Source organism: Trichomycterus rosablanca, chromosome 13 (genome assembly GCF_030014385.1).
Source record: "Trichomycterus rosablanca isolate fTriRos1 chromosome 13, fTriRos1.hap1, whole genome shotgun sequence".
Lineage (NCBI taxonomy): Eukaryota > Metazoa > Chordata > Actinopteri > Siluriformes > Trichomycteridae > Trichomycterus > Trichomycterus rosablanca.
The window spans coordinates 13,413,909-13,435,762 of NC_086000.1; the positions used below are offsets into that span (position 1 = coordinate 13,413,909).

The 21,854-nt window shown below is 38.9% G+C and overlaps 1 protein-coding gene across 1 annotated transcript in view; it reads left to right on the top strand.

Moving 5' to 3' along the window:
- pacrg (PARK2 co-regulated) overlaps window positions 1-21,574 on the top strand; it is a 219,649-nt gene extending 198,075 nt beyond the window's left edge. Inside the window, exon 5 of the mRNA XM_063007556.1 lies at window positions 21,282-21,574. Within this exon, the coding sequence (XP_062863626.1) occupies window positions 21,282-21,442 (161 nt within the window). The 3' untranslated portion in view covers window positions 21,443-21,574. The remainder of the gene's footprint in view (window positions 1-21,281) is intronic.
- The last annotated feature ends 280 nt before the right edge of the window (window positions 21,575-21,854 follow it).

A 21,854-nucleotide genomic window follows, 5' to 3' on the forward strand; every position in this document is an offset into this window, starting at 1 on the left:
ATTTTACAGCACAGGATTGAGTCACTGTTGGACGTCTGTAAGACAACCTTCACTTCATTACAGAGTTAGGTCTGTGTTAATGTTGGCTTTGTGTTAGAGTTGAAATGAATCCACAATTTACTTCATTAGTGTTAACTTTAGCTGTTTTACTGTTTTTAATGAAGCTACATGTTTGTTGTTGCTGGTGTGTGTTTCTGCCACTGTTGAGTGTATGTATTTGTTTTTCAGTACCTCAGCAGCAGATCAGCAAATCCTATTTCGATGTTTCAAGCCTGTTATTGTGTAGCTGCCAAGCAGCTGTGTGTTTGCTGAGTTATAGCAGTAAAACTGTAACCCGCTCTAATGAGGTGTACTCTTTAATCTACTCTAATCTCTCTGCACTGTGTGAGTGTATGTGTGTGTGTGTGGAGGGGGGAACATCAAGAAACAAGGATGACAAAAAGCTGTATTATGGTGCTTGCTAACCTTGCTAGTTTGGCCATCCTATAATGAGCTTGCCATACACAAACACAGACTCGCACTCATTCACACATAGCTGTACAAAACGCACAAATAGAATCACATCCAATAGAAAATGAGAAAACAAACGGACCTGCACATGGCTAATGGCAGCAATTTAACCAAGCGAGCGAGGGAAGATGAGAGAAAGAGAACGGGAGAAAAAAGAGAGAGGGGGTGCTGTGCTAGTGCAGTCCCTAATGAGGTAGCTAGTGAGGCACTATCACTTTACCTCGGTACGACTGATGAGGCGTCTGATAGTGCCAGACAATGAAATGCATGTCCCTTTTCCCTTGTTAAACACATCATTGTACGCTCCTCTCTCACTCTCTCTTTTTCTCTCAGCAATTTCTCACAACAGAAATGTCCTATGATTGCAATTAGAGACAGCATAATCAAAAACAGGGTTGCCAGCGTTTACCCAAGAAATCCAAGAAAGTCAAAACATGACAGAGTTAGAAAATAGGCTTTTGCCCATTCTTGCTTGATACGTGACTTCAGGGCTCAACAGTCTGTGGTTGTTGTCTGATTCTTACTTTTGAAAAGAAGACAGATCTGGACTGCAGGCAGGCTAGTCAAGCACAGGCTATATCTATGAAGCCACTCTGTCTCAGGGTGTCCCGAATGAGGCCTGGCATTGTCTTGATGAAATAATCATGTACTTTTTGGAAAAATATGTTGTACTGATGGTAGCATATGTCTCTCTAAATCCCAATGCACTCCTCTGTGTCATTGGTACCTTCACACATACAATGGCACTGATGCACCCTCATATGTTGGCTTTTGCAACTTCCTTCACAGTCTGGGTGGTCAGTTTTGTATATGGAACAGCAAACTTCTGAAAACAGGCTGAAACGTGGACATTAATTCCTCCTGACAGTCACCTGTGCCATTTTGAGTTTTAATTTGCTCCAGGTGAAAGTGCTTCTATTTATCATGGTTTCTTCATCTCAGGGTTGCCAGCTTCTCTATTGGCAACTGCTTTCTCTTGAAACCCTGTTGCTGAGCTCGATCCAGTCTGGTTTTCTGCCGGTGCAGATGCAGGAACACCTTTTATTTTTCTGTGAACCCAGCAGGCATGCCAGCACTTTTCAGCTGTCATGACAAAACCACACAGGATACGTGAGCTGCCACAAAGTGCATGTTACAGTCCTTTCCAGAGTGGGCCCCACATATAGATCCATGCAGTGCCAGTTGAGGGAGTGGGCTCATTAATTGCCATTCCCAGCTTGTTCTGGGTTTTTGATATCTTGGTTGTTTCACATTTCTGATCTAACCCTGATCTTTTATTTGTTGCATTGTTTTGGCCACCACTTTTATTTTTATTTTTACCATTTTTGTTAATGGCATTTTAGCCACAGTAGTGTTTGTTTAGCATCCTGCAAATTGGGTTCATTTTTACAGTGGCTTCTGTACTTTTATGAACTGAATCTTTTATGAACTGAATCTTTAGATGGTTAATTGCCTTAAAAGTTTGCTTTTGTGGTAATACTGCACACTTTGTATCTAAAAGGTTAATACATAGTCTGTGTGAATGGACCTCCTAAATTGTTTTCTTGTCATATAAAGAAAGTTTTTTGCTTTTTGTATACTCTATATTTCTTCCTAAAAATCTAACCTGGTAGAGTAGAGTAAATTGGTCACTGAGTTTACTAATAATAAGTAAAAAAAAGCTAGCTCTAACTGAGCTAGTGAAACCACTTAAGTTTATTTTAATTTGTCAGTAACTGGTGCTGCTACTACTTTTTAAATCAAGTAACCTAAATTTCAAGACAGTTCAGATAGATTAAAAGACAGTTGACAATGAATGACATTTTATTAAAAATAACTTTTCTCCTAAATACACACAAATATGTTTAATATAGTTGTATGTAGCACATGGTGTGTCTGTAAAAAAAGGCAGAATATGTGTGAGCTAGAGGGTGTGGAACTGTGGACTGGTAGTTAGGTGTTATGTGGAACAATGGATTGATGAATGATTAGGGCTCCTACTGGTGTGTGGACTGGTAGTTAGGTGTCGTGGACTTGGTGCTGACGTGGAGCTGTGAACATATCAGTGTGTGCATGTGTGACCTGGGTTAGGTGTTATGTTAATGTGTGGATTGTGTGAAGTCAGGGTATGTTGTCAGGTGTGAAGCTGTGGATTAAGGATTAGGTGTCATTGGGTCTGGTGGTTCAGTGTTCTGTGAAACTGTGGACTGGCGATTAGGTGACTTGTGGACACGTAAGATGGCCGTTAGACTGTGTCTGGGAATGTAGACTGGTAGTTAGATGTCTTGGACTAAAGAGTTAATGTAGTGAAATAGAATCCTTGGGTATAGTGTGATTCTGGAGTAAAATGTTGGCAGATTTCATAGTCTATAGGTCTCATGAGTATGATTTTAAATGAAGATTAAAGGTGGAGTTAGCTACACATTAAGTGTAATTATTAAGTGTAAGTTGTTTGGTTATAGTTTAGACTGGTCAAGTAAAGTGTGAACTGCTGATTGGGTATAAGTTATGATGCTGTATATAGGTGCAATGTAAGCTGGTGATTGGGTATAAGTTATGATGGTGTATATACTGTAGGTGTTTTGGGCAGATGTTCGTGTATAACTTAAGCTGGTTTACATGTGTAATGTAAAGCTCTGTTTGAGTGTTTGGGCTGAGATAAAGAGTGAAAGAGAGAGCGAGAGAAAGAGGTTCCATGCGCAGAAACAAATGATAACATTAGCATGTCTTTACTTAGCCATATGCTCACACACTCATTAATGACTGTAAATGAGACACACACACACACCTGTTCTTGCGGTGCAAGCTGTTGAGTTTGAATATTAATGTAGACATCTTTTATACAGACACCTTTAACACAGCATGTGGAAGACCCGGTGCTAAGTGTGTGTAAAAGCAGGAATCTGCTGCACCACTGAGGTGAGGAAAGGCACAGAAGACACAGCAGTAACAATCAGTTATCACAGCTGTTCATTAATGTGTAGGCTCTGAATGTTGGAAAGCCTGGAGCTTTTATAGGTACCATACCAGTGAGAAGTTCTTTGGTGTCCATCAACAATGGAGTGATGTTAAATATAATAGTAATGATGGACATTATAAACAAAAACAAAATGCAGCTTTAAAATGATCATTGCATTTATTATTCTAAATCTTTATCAGCCATCAGAAAAGAGAATTGCTACCCTAGGCTTAATAACTGGTTGTGCCACCCTTGGTAGTAAGGAATTTTGCCCTGCTCTTCTTTGCAGATTTTTTTTTCATTCAGCTACATTGGATTGGATTGGTTTGATGAACTGTTCAAGGTCATGCCACAGCATTTTAATGGAATTCAGGTCAGGACTTAGACTTGGCCACTCCCAAAGCTTAATTGTGTTTATTGCTTGTTTGCTTCAGATTATTGTCTTGTTGCACAACCCAACTGTGCTTGAGCTTTAGGTTACAAACTGAGGGCGGACATTCTCCTTCACGATTTTCTGATAGAGAGCAGAATTCATAATTCTGTCAATTATGACAAGTTGTCCATGAGCAAAGCAACCCCAAATCAGCATAATATCATCATCATGGTTGAATCTAGTCTCTTGGAGATTGTCTAGATGTCTTGTTCTATTTGCCAAAAGGAAAAGAGACTATCCTAATTACAATCGCAAAATTCAAAAGCCAACATCTATCATGACATGGGGTATTAGAACTGTTCCTAATTGAATACAGGTCACTTTTTTATTTTATTACTGTTGCACAGTTACATACATTTATACATAAGCTTCTAAGTAATCAGATCTGCTCTAATCTTATATTGATCTGTTTATAATGTGTATGTAAACAAAGTCAGTGATCATTTAACATTTTATGTTTATGAGAAATGCGCACTCTATATATATGTTTGTTAGGTATATGTTTGTTTGTTTATTAGGATTTTAACGTCATGTTTTACACTCTTTGGTTACAGTCATGACAGAAACGGTTGTTCACAAGGTTATATCAAACACAGTCATGGAAAATGTAGTATTTCCAATTCACCTCACTTGCATGTCTTTGGACTGTGGGAGGAAACCAGAGCACCCAGAGAAAACCCATGCAGACATGGGGAGAACACACTGTAGGTATATGAAGTTATTAAGACCAACATTAGTTTACTGAGACCATAAACTATATGACATATACAGTATAAAGTATTAAGGAGAAGTGTCTATCTCTGTGTGTAACAAACATTCAGTGTTTTGGATTGAATTTTCATATCTGATGCTGAACTTTACACTTGCTCATTTACAGAAATGAAGCAAATTGGAATGAACGTTGAGTGTAAATGGGTGTATCAAATGTTGGTAGCATTATACTTTTTTATTTTTAGTCATTGCACTATCCTGAGCAGAAAAAAAAACCTTATCATCAGAACTTCACCTTGCAGCATTTCTCTGATTGTGATTGTTTAGTAGCCAGTACAAACGTTACCACAAGAAATGTGAATAATACATCTCATAGTTATTATAAACAAATTAATAATTCATAGTCATTCATTTAGATTACACTGGCGCAGCTGTGCTTCCACTTCTCACCGGTGACTTTCAAACTTCTTTTATGTGTGTTTAATCCATGAATGTACCATGAAACTGCTTTCTCAGTGCACCATCCTTCTGTTCTTGTTTGGGCATATCAAATCCTTCATGACTTCTAAACAGCACAAGCAGTGTCTCTTAGCTTCTAATACAGTTTTGAGAAAGTAGTGTTACACAGTGTCTCAAAAATGCCCAGGTGAGTAGATTTAATTAATTGTTTACTACAGAGATGCAGATGGCAGCACCCTACATTAATAAATATAATGTTATGCAGACTGCAGTGCCCTACATCAATAAATGCGATCTTGCAAAAACATTTAACATCAAAGTCATGTTCAAAGCATATAGTGCTGCTTAACAAATTTAACATGATGCTGCCATTTGTAAGACCCTGTCTCTGGCAGGTGAAAAGAATTGAATATTGAATTGGGAAATTGGATATGGCTAGATTGGAGAAAAAGGAGAAAATGCTAAACTAGAATAAAAAATAGGTGGTACAAAAGCAGTAGCTGTCATAAAATAATCTGGAACACAACCAAAACTTAATAGATGGAGATGGAGATGCCTGTAGATGAAAGTCAGTAGTTCATAAAATCTCTTTAAGAAACTTTACTGGAACTACATCATAAGAACTTGAGAAAGGTTTCGGGTGCTGGACAATCTCTGTTAAACCCATTAAAGAAATAATAGTAAACTGGCAAAATTGGCAGATTACAATCTAGGTTGTTTTGTAAATACTAGATGCAGATTGAGGAGAGATGTTTGTTCTAATATTATTAACCTTGTTAACATAAAAATCTAAAAAAATCTGTAGTTTAACTATTGTTGACAGTTGATACACCATTAACATGAGAATAAATTATTTACAGTAAAACAAAACTTTGAACTATGCTTATTGAGACTAAAGCCTAGTCTGCTTCCACTTTTTTAAATGCAGTGTATCCCCATTCAGCTAAGGAGAGGGATAATCTAATAGACATAATTAAATATTTTAAAGAAAGACATATTTTAGATATGAGCATACATTATTATATTATATTGTATAATATTAAATTCTGTGGTTATAAGAAACAAAAATGTCATCCAAACTTACTTCTCGGCCGGCTATGCCTGCTTAGCTAGCAGAAGAAGATGCAAACCTCCCTCTGACGCAAGGGTAGTCCATTGTGGACTACACTTTACAGCATTCTGTGTGCCTGTGAGCTGAGTCAGTTTCACCTGATGATTAGCTTGTTTGCAATACAGCCTAATGTGGAATCTACTGATTAGAGTAAGCTGGTAACCAGAATTCTCTTGAGTTCTCGACATTTCATGTTGCTTCTTTGCCAAAATGAAGAAATAGAAGATATACTTACAGTACTTCTTTAAACATTAATAAGTTCGACATATGCTGGTAGACTTGGTAGCTGGCATTTCTTGACCTTGATCTAGCCCTTTGTCTGCTTCTTGTTCTTGTAGTTTTCCAGGGCATTTTGACACTCTATTTTTGCTTTGTTGTGAGATCAGGTTTTGCTGAGATCAGACGCTTCAGACCAATTGCTACAGATCAGAAAACTTTCAAATGTTTTTCCGCATTTCCCAGCTTCTTTTGAAGTTGCAGTCAGAGCGCAGGGGCAGCCATTGTACGACGCCCCTAGAGCCAAGATGATTCAGGGCCTTGCTCAAAAGCTCGACAGTGGCTGCATGGCAGAGCCGGGATTCAAACCCACCCTCTCTTTAGTGCCCCACTGTCAAGGATTATTTAATTGTTTTTTTTATTATTATTATTTATTTTACCATGTTTCCCTTCTCTTTGGTAATTTTTTTCTGTTAGTCCTAAAATGTAAAATTTAATTCAATGGTAAAAACAGAAATCTTTAATATTTAATCTTTAAAGTACAAATTTACACCACACTGACAAAACTAAGCCATGAAGTCCAAGAAACTCTTTGTCAATCTTTGTGATCAAATTGTGGCAAGCCATTATGAAATGATAAGTAAGACCTATAGTGTTCCCAGGAGCTTGGCACCACTCTGAACCTTCTGAGAGTTGGCTGTTAGAAGAATACAAAGGGTCACTCTAAAAAAGCTCCAAAAATAGCAGACCTGTTGGGTGGACAGTCATTACTCCAGCACTCCATATCTCAGGCCTTTATGGCAAAGTGCAAAGATGGAAACCACTGTTGAGAAAAAAAGACAAATTTACCAAATTTTATATGACAGCCTATTTTGTGTTTCGAAACGACTTGCAGATTCTGGCAACATGAAATGATTGTCTAGTCTTGTAAAGGAAATTAAACTTGTTGCACTGCAGATGACCTGGCTTATACCATCTCTTTGGTGAAACATGGTGGTGGTAGCATAACGCTTTGGATGTGCTTCTCAGTGGAAAGGACAGGGAGGCTGGTAAAAATTGAGGGACAGTTGAATGTAGCTAAAACATCCTTGAAAAAACTCCTACAGGGACAGTTCATTGCTTAATGGCACCATCTGAGTAATTAAAATAACCTACTCTATTTATGCTTTATGCTGTGCACAGAAACAAATAAAAAAGACCAGCTATAATAAAACACCTAAAGTAAATTGAGTTTTAGTCTCTAGGGAAAGTAGAGCGCTTGTGAGCGAAGTAATATATTATTGTAAGTATTGTGTGACAGCTGGCACAGCTGGTTTTGGGTTTAATCCCCTAAACTAAGGCTGTTTCTACTGAGTAAGACATCTGGGGTTCTCTCCTACCCCTCTTTTCCTCTCTTAGTCTCCTTTTTTATTATAGCTGTAGTACTGTCACATTCCAAACTGTTCGTTCTTTTTTTTTTTTTTTTTTTTACTTTATTTATTTATACAGGAAAATTTAAAGCAACATCAGAATATGCCACATTTAAACTGGCCTGACTCAGTTAAAAACTGGTTTACAGCAGGTTCCTGTTCTGCAGCACAAAAAGCACAAGAAGAAAACACAGAAACAAACATAACACCAAAGCATACAAAATGACTAAAACATTGAAACATGAAATACAGTAAAAATACACAACAAATAAGCAAACAAATGGGGGGGGGGGAGCAATTTACATTACAAACTTAGAATCAATGATTACAGATATAACTTTCCATGAGATATTGTTTATAAACTTGTTTAAAATGTACACTAGATGTGCTCATTCTTATATTATATGGAATCTCATTCCAGACTTTGGTGTATGTATAAAAGAATGATCTATTAAACACACACAACATACACATAAGACACTCAAACATGAGTGCCTGTGTCCCTACAGGGCCATTGCCAGTGGAGTTTATCATGTGTGGTGTGTGTTTGTGTGTGTTTGTGAACACGAGTGGTATTCAAAAGACATCATTTAGTTTTGGGGTGCACACTTGAAGGTGGCTAATTTAGTTTATTCAAATGACCTGTATAAAGTTAACTTCCCCATAGTTGCCAAAGCTGTCATTAATAGTGCTCTAAAAAAGCAAAACTCCATATTCACATGGGCTTTGAGTGTGAAAGAGACATAATGTGGTGTTTATTGCAATTGTGAACTTTTTAGCTGTATAGTACTATAAAAGCCTTTTTTTCATTTGCTATATGGACATAGTCAAAGTATTGTCCTCTGACAAGGTCAAACAGTTTTTCTGTAGCTTTACCACGGGATAAAAAAGTAAAGTGTGAAAATGTGGTGGGGGATGCAGGGGGATGCAGCTGCTGATCAAGATCAGAGAGGGGAAGAAAGCAGTGAGAGAGAAATAGAGACAGAGTGACAACAGCAGGCAAGCTAACAGGTGTCCATGGTTATTACAGACTCAACAAAAGCCAACACAGGAAACATTGTATACTTCCTTTATTCTCAGTCAATATCAGGGCATACAATTAACTCAGTAGCTTGGCAGCCACAGTTGCTAGTCACTCTTAATATAATGGTATACAGGGTGTGACCAAAGTATTAATTAGGTAACAAAATAATAATTTCAAGAATGTAATAAGAAGGGTCAGCCTTTAAAAAAGCTTCTTGGAATGCTTTATACACATCCTGAATGGTTTGTGGTAGGAGTTTGTGGAGATCTACCTCACAATGTGTACTTCAAAACTTACCATATATAATACTTACATTTTGTAACCTGGATACCTGCCCATTGTGTTGGATTGTCAATGCAACCCTCTTCTCCCACTCTTCACACACTGATAGCAACACCGCAGAAGAAATGCTAGCACAGGCTTCCAGTATCCGTAGTTTCAGGTGCTGCACATCTCGTATCTTCACAGCATAGACAATTGCCTTCAGATGACCCCAAAGATAAAAGTCTAAGGGGGTCAGATCGGGAGACCTTGGGGGCCATTCAACTGGCCCACGACGACCAATCCACTTTCCAGGAAACTGTTCATCTAGGAATGCTCGGACCTGACACCCATAATGTGGTGGTGCACCATCTTGCTGGAAAAACACAGGGAACGTGCCAGCTTCAGTGCATAAAGAGGGAAACACATCATCATGTAGCAATTTCAAATATCCAGTGGCCTTGAGGTTTCCATTGATGAAGAATGGCCCCACTATCTTTGTACCCCATATACCACACCATACCATCAATTTTTGTGTTCCAACAGTCTTGGAGGGATCTATCCAATGTGGGTTAGTGTCAGACCAATAGCGGTGGTTTTGTTTGTTAACTTCACCATTCACATAAAAGTTTGCCTCATCACTGAACAAAATGTTCTGTGTAAACTGAGGGTCCTGTTCCAATTTTTGTTTTGCCCATTCTGCAAATTCAGTGCGCCGATCTGGGTCATCCTCGTTGAGATGCTGCAGCAGCTGGAGTTTGTAAGGGTGCCATTTGTGAGTAGCTAATATCCGCCGAAGGGATGTTCGACTGATGCCACTCTCCAGTGACATGCGGCGAGTGCTACGCTGTGGGCTCTTGCTGAATGAAGCTAGGACAGCCACTGATGTTTCTTCATTAGTGACAGTTTTCATGCGTCCACATTTTGGCAAATCCAACACTGAACCAGTTTCACGAAACTTGGCAAGCAGTTTGCTAACTGTAGCATGGGAGATGGGTGGTCTCGTAGGGTGTCTTGCATTGAAATCTGCTGCAATGACCCGGGTACTGCGTTCACCAGACATCAACACAATTTCTATCCGCTCCTCACGTGTTAACCTCTGCGACATGTCAATGGCTGTAAACAAAGAGAAGCTTGTAAATAACTCATGAAAGAATAATGTTACGTTAAAACCAAGCACACCACTGTTTTTCTTGTGAAATTCTCAATAAGTTTGATGTGTCACATGACCCTCTTCCCATTGAAAAAACTAAAGTTGGATCCAAAATGGCCGACTTCAAAATGGCCGCCATGGTCACCACCCATCTTGAAAAGTTTTCCCCCTCCCATATACTAATGTGCCACAAACAGGAAGTTAATATCACCAACCATTCCCATTTTATTTAGGTGTATCCATATAAATGGCCCACCCTGTAGATTAGGTGTTAATGGTCCCAGGGTGATTAGGTGAGTGACTGAGTGAGTTCCTCTGTGGTGAATTTGCACCCTGTCCATGATATTTTTGCACTTTATGTTCAGTGTTTCAAGGTGGGCTCTGGACCCACTCCGGATTTGATGAGGATAATGTGTTAATCCTAATGAATCTTAATGAAACCTACTGTATTCCTTTGTAGCACATACTGAGCAGAGAGGCTGTCTCGCAAACTGCATGCTACTAGTTTAACCTACTATTAAATAGACTGCATGGTATTTAAAATACAGCAGCTTGTATACAGCAGTGGAGCCAATGGGTGTGTTCGAAAACCTAGGGAGTTGCCTTGCTGTCTTACTGCCTACATAGGCAGCTGCCTCAGTAGAGAGGATTCTAATAAGTCATCGACTAATAAGTCAGGTTATTTGAACGCGCTACTTAGACAGCAATTCCATGGGGTTTCGCATTTAGCATATAGCATTTTGTCATTCAAACCCATGGGATGGGGTGGCACAACACGCTAGCATGTCCACTAACTCCCTCCGTGTGCCAAAAACGGTTAGATTCGCTGACAAGCCCGAACTTGCAAATAAAAACACTTGTACAAGTTTATACAAATTAAAAATCAGTAATAATTTATTTACGTTTGAAAATAACTCCGTTCATTTCTCCGCCCCGTCAGCCATGTTTTTTTTATTTTTCTGTGAGAGAAGAGCTGCCGCACTGAATACTGGGATTGCCTTGATCACTAAGGACGCTTCCGATGCTCACTCGTTCTTGGGTCAAAATAACATTGAAATTTTAAGATGCCTCAGTAATGAGGATATTAAGGCATCTAGGATTTCGGACAGCCTCCTTCTCGGGAGCGTGCATAGGATGACGTAAAATGCTGTCTATGCAGAGAGCTCCCTAGCTTTTCGAACACACCCAATGAGTTTGAAATATATCCAAAGGTTTTATGGCAAACTGTAATACTGCTAGTTTTTACTTGTAGTTCCTACACTACATGACCTGATCATTTTTAAACATGCTGGGAAGTATTAGCATGTCAGTGACTACAACCATTAGGTTGATGAGTGATTTTGATGGACACACAGAGAATTCCTCTACTGGTCATGTGCACCTTATTAAAATGTAGCAGTAAGTCTTAATATAAGGTTTTAAGGAATGGGCATCTGTGACACCAGTAATCATCTACTTACAGTGCCATTCTAACATCATTAGCCCATACCAGTTCACATTTCTCTTTTTCTGCGACTGTCTTGTGATATTCTCGTGTTTAATGACATCATCAGTGTAAATTACACAAAGTGTTATAGGTCATGGAGTTTCCCACCAATAAATAACACTATTAAGGTTCAAGGTAAAACCAAGTTGGCTTGTGAGGAGATTTAGATTTGTGGTCAGACTTGTAGCTGATTTACAAAGCAGCCAAATTTTAAGGCTCCTAATAATCTAATACAGTCTGTGATACCATTTATGGGTAGCATTACAGAATGTATACATGACAACATAATTCAGTAATTCTTAAATATTTTCAACTACTAACAATTGTGTTCTGGTATTGTTTATAAAGTATTTTGAAAATGTACTTTAATCATGGGAGGCAGGGTGACAGTGTGAGATAAAAATGGTCAAGTTGGCTCTTTTCTTGTCCTACAGTGCATCCAGGTGCCATCTTTTCCACTGGTAAATAATGCATGTCCCAGATGGTCCACATGATCTTGGAGAAAACAGCATTTGTTGGACAAGTCAAACTTCTTCCGTTACTTTGATGTGCAGTTCTAATGACTGTGCCCCCATTGTATGTGCTTTTAACAGATAGTGGACTATGCAGCCCCCTACACAGAAGATTTTGATTCACTCTATGTTGTAACACAATCACCTCATCGCTATTACTAACTTTTCTGCAAACTGAGCCACAGTAGACCCGCTGTTGATCCCTACCAGACACCATAGCTATCATGTACTTTGACATCAATAAGTCTTGGCTGCTCATCAATCTGTAGGCGATTCATGGCTTGTCCCGCGATGAATTGTTGTTGGTAGTCACTCACCATGGCTGCCTGTGAGCACACCCTGCTTTTTCGGAGATTCTTTAATCCACTTGTCTGGCCATACCAATATGGTTCTTATCAAAATCACTCAGAGCCATATCAGCTGCATTCAAGATGTGAGTAACTGTGAGTAACTATCTTTTGCCCAACATTTAATATTATTTAATAATAAACAGCATTTAGAATGTAATAATATAAATAACGTTTAATAATATTGTAAATATTTAATATGAATGACCATTGTGTTTGTGTGTGTTTGGGGGTGGGGGGTTTGTGTAGAGTGTGGGGGTGTGATGGAACTCATGTCTGGCCCATCTATCATCTGTTCCCAACAGCTGTGAGGAATGTGTCTGGCCTCTAGAGGCTGGGGTCTCAACACACACACACACTAACACCAACACACACACACACAGTGCTGCCAATAAAAATACAGCCAGTAGTATCCTCTAGGATTCTAGGCTTTTTAACACCAAATGGCATGCTTTATATTTTACAGATTGTTAACATCTTTGATGTGAACATTCACAGTTAGTAACATTTACAAATATTTATACAATTTCAAGATCTCGTTAGATATTTGAATTAATCTATAATCTGGATTTTGCTAACATAAGGCTATCACATTTCAGTCTGGTATCTCTTAAGGTTTCTTTCACATAATGGTTAGGAGGTTTTCCTAACCACTATCGCTCTAGGCTTGCTAATAATGGTTTTGTTTAGATGGATCCCTGTAATTTTAAAACAAAAGTGCTTTACAAGGTTGTATACAAATACATTTGGAATGGTTTGAAGTAAAATGGTTACACATACTGTTTCCTGTAACTACCCTGAATTGTTTTTATAAGGTTCTTGTTCTATATAGGCAGACTTTGTACAGTATACATAAAATTACTGACTGCTGCTATGCGCAATTTGTCAGCCACCCACTTCGCTTTCTATAAATGTCAAGGGACCACTATAGCAGTAGGAATGGCTGGGTATTATTTAGGTGTTGGAATACTTTCAGTACAACAATGACATGCTAGTCACATGCTAAGGCTGGTTTATTCTGCTATTAAAACAAGAATTTGGATGTTATTTAAATGTTTTGCACACTTTACTGAATTTGATTTTGAATAAATATTTGAATAAACACTTTAACCCATTTATCTACACTTATGTAGTCATATAAAAAAAAAAAAAAAAAAAGAGTAAGCTCAGCATAATATTGAATTTTCCCAGAGTTTGTCTGGCCAAACTGGGCATCAGAGAAAGATGAGCCTTGGTCAGGGAGGTAGGAAAAAAACCCAATGGTCAATCTGAACAAGCTTGAAATGTCCTGTGCAGAGTTGTAAGAACCTGTTGCACAGACAACCATCTCTGCAGCACTCCATGAATCAGAAGAGTAAAGGAGGCCACTGTTGGCTGAACCACTTAAGAACATTGAAAGACTACTTTTGTCAGGTAATTAACGTTCAACAGTATTAACAAATAACAGATCTCTGTTTTTATTGCATTTTACAAAATGTTTAAATTTTTCTGGGGTTTGTACATTGATTTTAAAATATAAAAAAAATAATAATCAGCATAAAATAGTATAAAAAATATATCAATTCAAAATCAAATTCACAACCAATGAAAAAAATAAATAATAAATAAAAATAAAACAAGGGTCTGAAAACTTTCAGAATCTACTGTAACTTCATGCATAGCACTCAATTTTACATAAGCTGGATTTTTTTTTTTGTTAAATGAATACATTTTATTCGAAACATTTTCTTCCATTTTTCCATTCATACAGTTTCTTCTGTAACATGACAGCCACCAATCAGGAAGAGTGTGTGCTAGCATGTGATTTTTATTAAACAAGCTGACAAACTAAAGGTTCATGCAAGGTTGTTAGGCAGATCAGTGAACATGTATTAGGGTACTTGCTGCCTACCTCCAATCACACTTGCGAATGGCTAGGACTGGATGGCTCCACCTGATTGATTGGGGAGACAGGAATGCATGGGAGCCATGTTGATTGTAGGAAGTCATATTTATCAGTCATTTAATCCAAGATAGTTTCTATTACCTCACATGATGTTGTTTCTATTAGAGTTAGTGTTAAGGTATTGCTATTTGTATTGTGACTGTAGAATTCTTAACTGTAATACTTGTAGTCTTACAACTTTTTTTGTTGATGTGTGTAAGTCTTTGGTATATATATTAAGTATAATATTAAGACTTTTAGAGGTTTTTTCAAATGTGCATCATTGGTACAAGTGTTGTAGATCTAGCATTTCCACTTAATGTTTACTATATTGGATACATATACCTTGCTTTTTACCTTGGCCAATGAAAATAGCTACAAGGCAGGTGTACCTAATAAATTGGAGACTGATTCTATTTTCTATTCTATTATTTTTTGGAATTTATTGAGGTGATTGATTTTTGTCGGCATAATTGTGAAGCCATTTGCCTTTAAGTAATATGAGAAATGCAGAATAAGTAGAAAATAGTGAGGTGGTCATAATACCACATTTTTAAGTCTAGGGTTTACTGAGTATGTCCATGAAAAGGTCAAGGCTAATATGGATTTTGAGCTTACAATACATGGTTATTAAATGTACTTAAGGCACCATTGAAAATTGTTAGCTATTCTAGTATGGCTCTCTTAGTCTCTGTTTCCAACTTAATGCAATAATATATACATTTCACTGTATGTACTAAAACTGGTACATCAGGTGCCATGTTCCATATGTGCATATTTTTAGTGCAAGAACTAAAAACAAGTATTGAACCACTTTTGTTTTTGTTATTTTATATACGTTTAGTGCATGAATCCTCTACAAACATACACACATAATGTTACATAATTGGTAGCAGTAATCCTATGTTGCAAAGCTTCTAGCAATGACTGCTTTAAAACATCTGTAGAAGGAAATAATTAGCTTGCTAGCAGCATTGTGATTTAATTTAACCCATCTTTTGCTTTATGTTGGGTGTTATTGCCTTAATGAACAGCCCAGATTTAGTTGCTTGCTTGATTAGATTAAATTATTGTAGTGCTATCCTGGCTGGCCGACCAGGGTCCTTTCTGTGTAAAGTCTGCGTGTTCTTCCTGTTTTCAAGTCCAAAAACATAAAGTCACTCAAATTAGAGCTACTAAAACTGCTCATACATACACACTGCTAGTATTTATTGGTAAAATAAATGTAAATTATTTAGAATACCAGGCTATAACATAATGTTTAGCTGAAAAAAGGCACTAGACTACTAACCAAAACGTACAACAATTCAGCTATCAGAAGTGACAGACAAATTTAACAGAGATGTGATCATTCTGTACCATTACAATTTTTTTTCTTATTACTGTACATACAGCTGAGAAGAAAGGCAGATAAACTAAGATGAAATATTTAGGTATTACTATTTAACTGTTCTCCCCTCATCTACCTGCCATCCTTTGTGTCTAATGAGCAGTCTGGAGAGGAGCAGAGCAGTGAATAGAGACAGAGGAAAATAAGAGATTAGGGTAAAAGAAGCAACAGAGGAAGAGGAGCAGAGCTTTTTTACATGCTCTACAGTCCTAATTGGGCTTGTGAGTGAGGGTGAGGGTTCCTATTGAAGTCATTACACTTACTCTTTGTGTGTGTGTGTGTGTGTGTGTGTGTGTGTGTGTGTGTGTGTGTGTGTGTGTGTGTGTGTGTGTTTAAGGGTGAAGCACTATATGCTCTATGATGCTTTATATCAGTCTGTACAGTGAAATAATGCAACAGTGTACTTTATAGGTGTGCAGGAATAGTTTATTACATATGCACATCTGTTACTATGTGCACATTGTCACCACCCCATACCCCATTTATTAACAAAACCATAGGACCACCCACTGACCAGATAATGTTTGGTGGTGGAGCACTACAATGATATGAACATGGTAATTACTTGGTAGTGTGTGTTGTTCTCAAATGAGTGTATCAGGTGTAGCAGTGTTAATGGAATTTAACACTGTATTGTCAAGGCTGGGATAAAAGTAGTGCTCCTACCAAAACATATAAAACCAACAGTGTCCTGTGATCAGAAAGTCTCCACTGATAAAAAGACTAGAGGAAGATTAACACACATTAAAAAAGCTCTTGTCTCTAACTGTGCACCCAAAACAAAATCTATGATTGCTGACATTTATTTAACTATAGTACAAAAAATGTTTTCAATGTTTTTACTCATTAACATAATTGTATTTTGTAAATCTTAACAAATCTCACTTGCATGTCTTTGGACTGTGGAGGGAGAACATGCAAACTCCACACAGAAATGACCCGGACCGCCCCACCTGGGGATCGAACCCAGGACCTTCTTGCTGTGAGGCAACAGTGCTACCCACTTAGCCACCGTGCCGCCCCCATGTACCATGTAAACCACTTAAACTTTGCGAAAAGTAGCAGTATGCACCTAGCCTCACAGTGAACATCTTTTTTAAAGAGAAATACACCTTAGGATCAAAAATAAGGGTAGAAGTAAAGGATTGCTGTAATAGGGAGCTTAACACAAGTGTAGTGCTTGAAGAACTACACTTTTTTAGAATTTCATGCATTAGTTAGTATTATCTGTTTTGTTTTGGATGCACTTTATTAGAATATATGTGACTCAGATCAGGACTGAGTCTGTTCACTCTCTTCAGACTAAGGTGGTAGGCTGTATCATCCCGAGCTACCTTTAGTTTTTGCAGCATTTTCCAGAGCTACCTTAAGCTGCTGTGGCATTCTCTCAAGCTATCTATAGCTTTAACTTGTTTCATTTTGTAGAAAGTACCTTTTCTCTAGAAAGTATTTGGGTTGTAACTTGCTGGTGGATTGAGTATCTGGTTAAGATAATCCCAATTTCCCTCTCTGCATTGTTCACAAGCTTTTTCTTCTTGCCAAGTTTCCTTTGGATTTCTAGGGAGCCATTATGCCCCGTTCTCTATTACTTAATCGATCAGTTTTTGAGTTCAGTGATACATCTTTCAAACTTTGATCGTCTCAATCTAAAGGAGATTTGAGCTACTTCTTACAAACTTGGCTTTTATCACCCAAGCTTGAAGCCCTCTTCAGAAAAGCATCTTATTTACTTAGGTTTCTGTGTTATTACATTTTTTAGTTTTTACTTGGATTCATATCCTTTCTCCTGAGCAATATGTTAACAGTAGCTATGTTGATCACTTTAAATGGTCTGTAGGTGCGAGCAAGTAGGTAAATGTTTAGAGCAAGTAGGTGAATGTTTAGAGCAAGTAGGTGAATGTCTTTTGCCACACAATTAAGTGGCGCTATGTTCATATACAGTGTATCACAAAAGTGAGTACACCCCTCACATTTCTGCAAATATTTCATTATATCTTTTCATGGGACAACACTATAGACATGAAACTTGGATATAACTTAGAGTAGTCAGTGTACAACTTGTATAGCAGTGTAGATTTACTGTCTTCTGAAAATAACTCAACACACAGCCATTAATGTCTAAATAGCTGGCAACATAAGTGAGTACACCCCACAGTGAACATGTCCAAATTGTGCCCAAAGTGTCAATATTTTGTGTGACCACCATTATTATCCAGCACTGCCTTAACCCTCCTGGGCATGGAATTCACCAGAGCTGCACAGGTTGCTACTGGAATCCTCTTCCACTCCTCCATGATGACATCACGGAGCTGGTGGATGTTAGACACCTTGAACTCCTCCACCTTCCACTTGAGGATGCGCCACAGGTGCTCAATTGGGTTTAGTCCATCACCTTTGGCAGTTGTCATCTTGGAGGTGTGTTTGGGGTCGTTATACTGTTGGAAAACTGCCATGAGGCCAAAGTTTTCGAAGGGAGGGGATCATGCTCTGTTTCAGAATGTCACAGTACATGTTGGAAATCATGTTTCCCTCAATGAACTGCAGCTCCCGAGTGCCAGCAACACTCATGCAGCCCAAGACCATGATGCTACCACCACCATGCTTGACTGTAGGCAAGATACAGTTGTCTTGGTACTTCTCACCAGGGCGCCGCCACACATGCTGGACACCATCTGAGCCAAACAAGTTTATCTTGGTCTCGTCAGACCACAGGGCATTCCAGTAATCCATGTTCTTGGACTGCTTGTCTTCAGCAAACTGTTTGCGGGCTTTCTTGTGCGTCAGCTTCCTTCTGGGATGACGACCATGCAGACAGAGTTGATTCATGCGGCGTATGGTCTGAGCACTGACAGGCTGACCTCCCACGTCTTCAACCTCTGCAGCAATGCTTGCAGCACTCATGTGTCTATTTTTTAAAGCCAACCTCTGGATATTTAAAGCCAACCTCTGAAATTTCCCCTCGGGGATCAATAAAGTATTCTGATTCTGATATGACGCCGAACACGTGGACTCAACTTCTTTGGTCGACCCTGGCGAAGCCTGTTCCGAGTGGAACCTGTCCTGGAAAACCGCTGTATGACCTTGGCCACCATGCTGTAGCTCAGTTTCAGGGTGTTAGCAATCTTCTTATAGCCCAGGCCATCTTTGTGGAGAGCAACAATTCTATTTCTCACATCCTCAGAGAGTTCTTTGCCATGAGGTGCCATGTTGAATATCCAGTGGCCAGTATGAGAGAATTGTACCCAAAACACCAAATTTAACAGCCCTGCTCCCCATTCACACCTGGGACCTTGACACATGACACCAGGGAGGGACAACGACACATTTGGGCACAATTTGGACATGTTCACTGTGGGGTGTACTCACTTATGTTGCCAGCTATTTAGACATTAATGGCTGTGTGTTGAGTTATTTTCAGAAGACAGTAAATCTACACTGCTATACAAGCTGTACACTGACTACTCTAAGTTATATCCAAGTTTCATGTCTATAGTGTTGTCCCATGAAAAGATATAATGAAATATTTGCAAAAATGTGAGGGGTGTACTCACTTTTGTGATACACTGTATATGGTAGGTAGGGGGGTAGGTTGGTAGGTGCATGTTATAAGCAGTGAGCTGGGTGTTTGGAGGTTGTAATAAGTGGAAGCTGAGGTGCACACTATAAAAAGTGAAGTTGTTGAAGGTTGTTGGGATGCAGGTTATAAGCAGTGATGTTAGCAGTGGGAGTTTGACGTTGTTAGCAGTGTGCTGGGAGGTGTAGGCTATGAGCAGTGATGCTGTTAGCAGAGTTTGGAGGTTGTTAGCAGTGGGAGTTGGAGGTTGTTTGCAGTGTGTTGGGGATTGCAGGTTATGAGCAGTGATGATCTTAGCAATGTGTTGGGAAATGCAGGTTATGAGCAGTGATGCTGTTAGCAATGTGTTGGGGAATGCAGGTCATAAGCAGTGATCCTGTTTGCAATGTGTTGGGGAATGCAGGTTATGAGCAGTGATGCTGTTAGCAATGTGTTGGGGAATGCAGGTTATGAGCAGTGATGCTGTTAGCAGTGGGAGTTGGAGGTTGTGTAGGAAGGTGATGGTTTTGAGTGTATGTTGGGGATTGCAGGTTATAAGCAGTGATGCTGTTAGCAGTGGGAGTTGGAGGTTGTGTGGGGAGGTGATGGTTTTGAGTGTATGTTGGGGATTGCAGGTTATAAGCAGTGATGTTAGCAGTGGGAGTTGGAGGTTGTGTAGGGAGATGATGGTTTTGAGTGTGTGTTGGGGATTGCAGGTTATGAGCAGTGATGCTGTTAGCAGTGGGAGTTGAAGGTTGTGTAGGGAGGTGATGGTTTTGAGTGTATGTGGGGGATTGCAGGTTATAAGCAGTGATGCTGTTAGCAGTGGGAGTTGGAGGTTGTGTGGGGAAGTGATGGTTTTGAGTGTGTGTTGGGGATTGCAGGTTAGTAGCTGTGATGCTGTTAGCAGTGAAAGATAAATAGATATAGATACACAGTAAAAATAAAGATGTGTGTGGCTGTGTCATTGTCCTTACAGCCTGGTACAACATGTGGTCAAGGCACTATTAAGTGTTATAGCTGCAGGTATGAGTGTGTTTCTGTAACGCTCCTCACTACATGGTGGATGTATCAGCCGGGAGCTTAAAGTGCTCCTCTGTTTGATGAGGCTGTCATGGAGGGGGTGAGAAGCATAATCCATGATGTGCAGAACAATGCTTCTACAATGCAGCATTCTACTCTGAGCTACCAGCTCCAGTGAGTCCAGATAGCTCTCCAAGAACTGCCCTGTCTTTTTAATAAACATGTTAAGTCTGCTTGTGTCACTAGCCTTAATAGCCTAAATAGCCTTAATAACCTTAATCCTCGTGATGGCAGTGTTAGTAGAGATGGTCGTATATCCCTTAGTGTTTAAAAGGCACTGGAAAAGTCAAAGAAGGTGGTGACCCACAAACATGAGATTTTAAAGCCACCAGTCTATAGTTATTCAGGGCTGTTGGTCATACTTTCTTTGTTACAAGCACAATACAGGACATCTTCCAGAGTGTTGGGACTGTATTCCATTGTTGCATCCAGTGTTGCATTCAGAATTTAGCAGTTAGTCAAATATTTATAGAATAGGGACAGTGGTCAGAAACTAAACTAGTCACGGTAGGCAGATAGTTGAACCCTAACATCAGCCTTGTTACCATTCTTGGGGTCTTAAGCAAGGCCTTTATTCCTCAATTGATAGGATTGTCTATGCTCACAATTGTAAGTCACTTTGGATAAAAGCGTCTCCTAAATGCCATAAACGTAAATGTTAATAAGTTAATAAAAAAAAAACCCTACACATGATAAGGTTTATTTTAAAGTGAGTGCTGTTAAAAGCCGGTTTTAACACAATGTTTCTTTATTTGTTACAGAAAACTCTGGCGATGGTATTGACTATGGCCAGCAGAAGCGGGAGAACATTGGTGACCTCATCCAGGAGACTCTAGAGGTGTTTGAGCGTTATGGTGGAGAGGATGCCTTTATCAACATCAAGTATATGGTGCCCACTTATGAGTCGTGCCTGCTCAACTAACACCCATAAACACAACATATGCATGCATATTTCTGCTGTACCTGAGCCTTATTATACACCTGTAAGACTTAATTAAATTAATGATCTCTGAGTCTCATGTACATTCCTGAAGCATTAAATCCTTGACTGAAATATGAGTCTTGTCTTGAAATACACACAGAACTAAAGTATTTGTAATTATGCTTTAAATATGATGCATGACTGAGTAGCATTATAGACAGAAAGGCTACTGTGGCTCATTTTAATACTGGTGTTAAGGTAAATGTCACAACCCACAGTACAGCGAACCCTTCTGTGTATAAGGATGTGCAGGTCAGTCAAATAGCAAAGTGGATGTAAAGTGGATGGCCACATGTGCCTTGTTTAATGGCAAAAGAGAAAGTGGATGGCCACATGTGCCTTGTTTAATGGC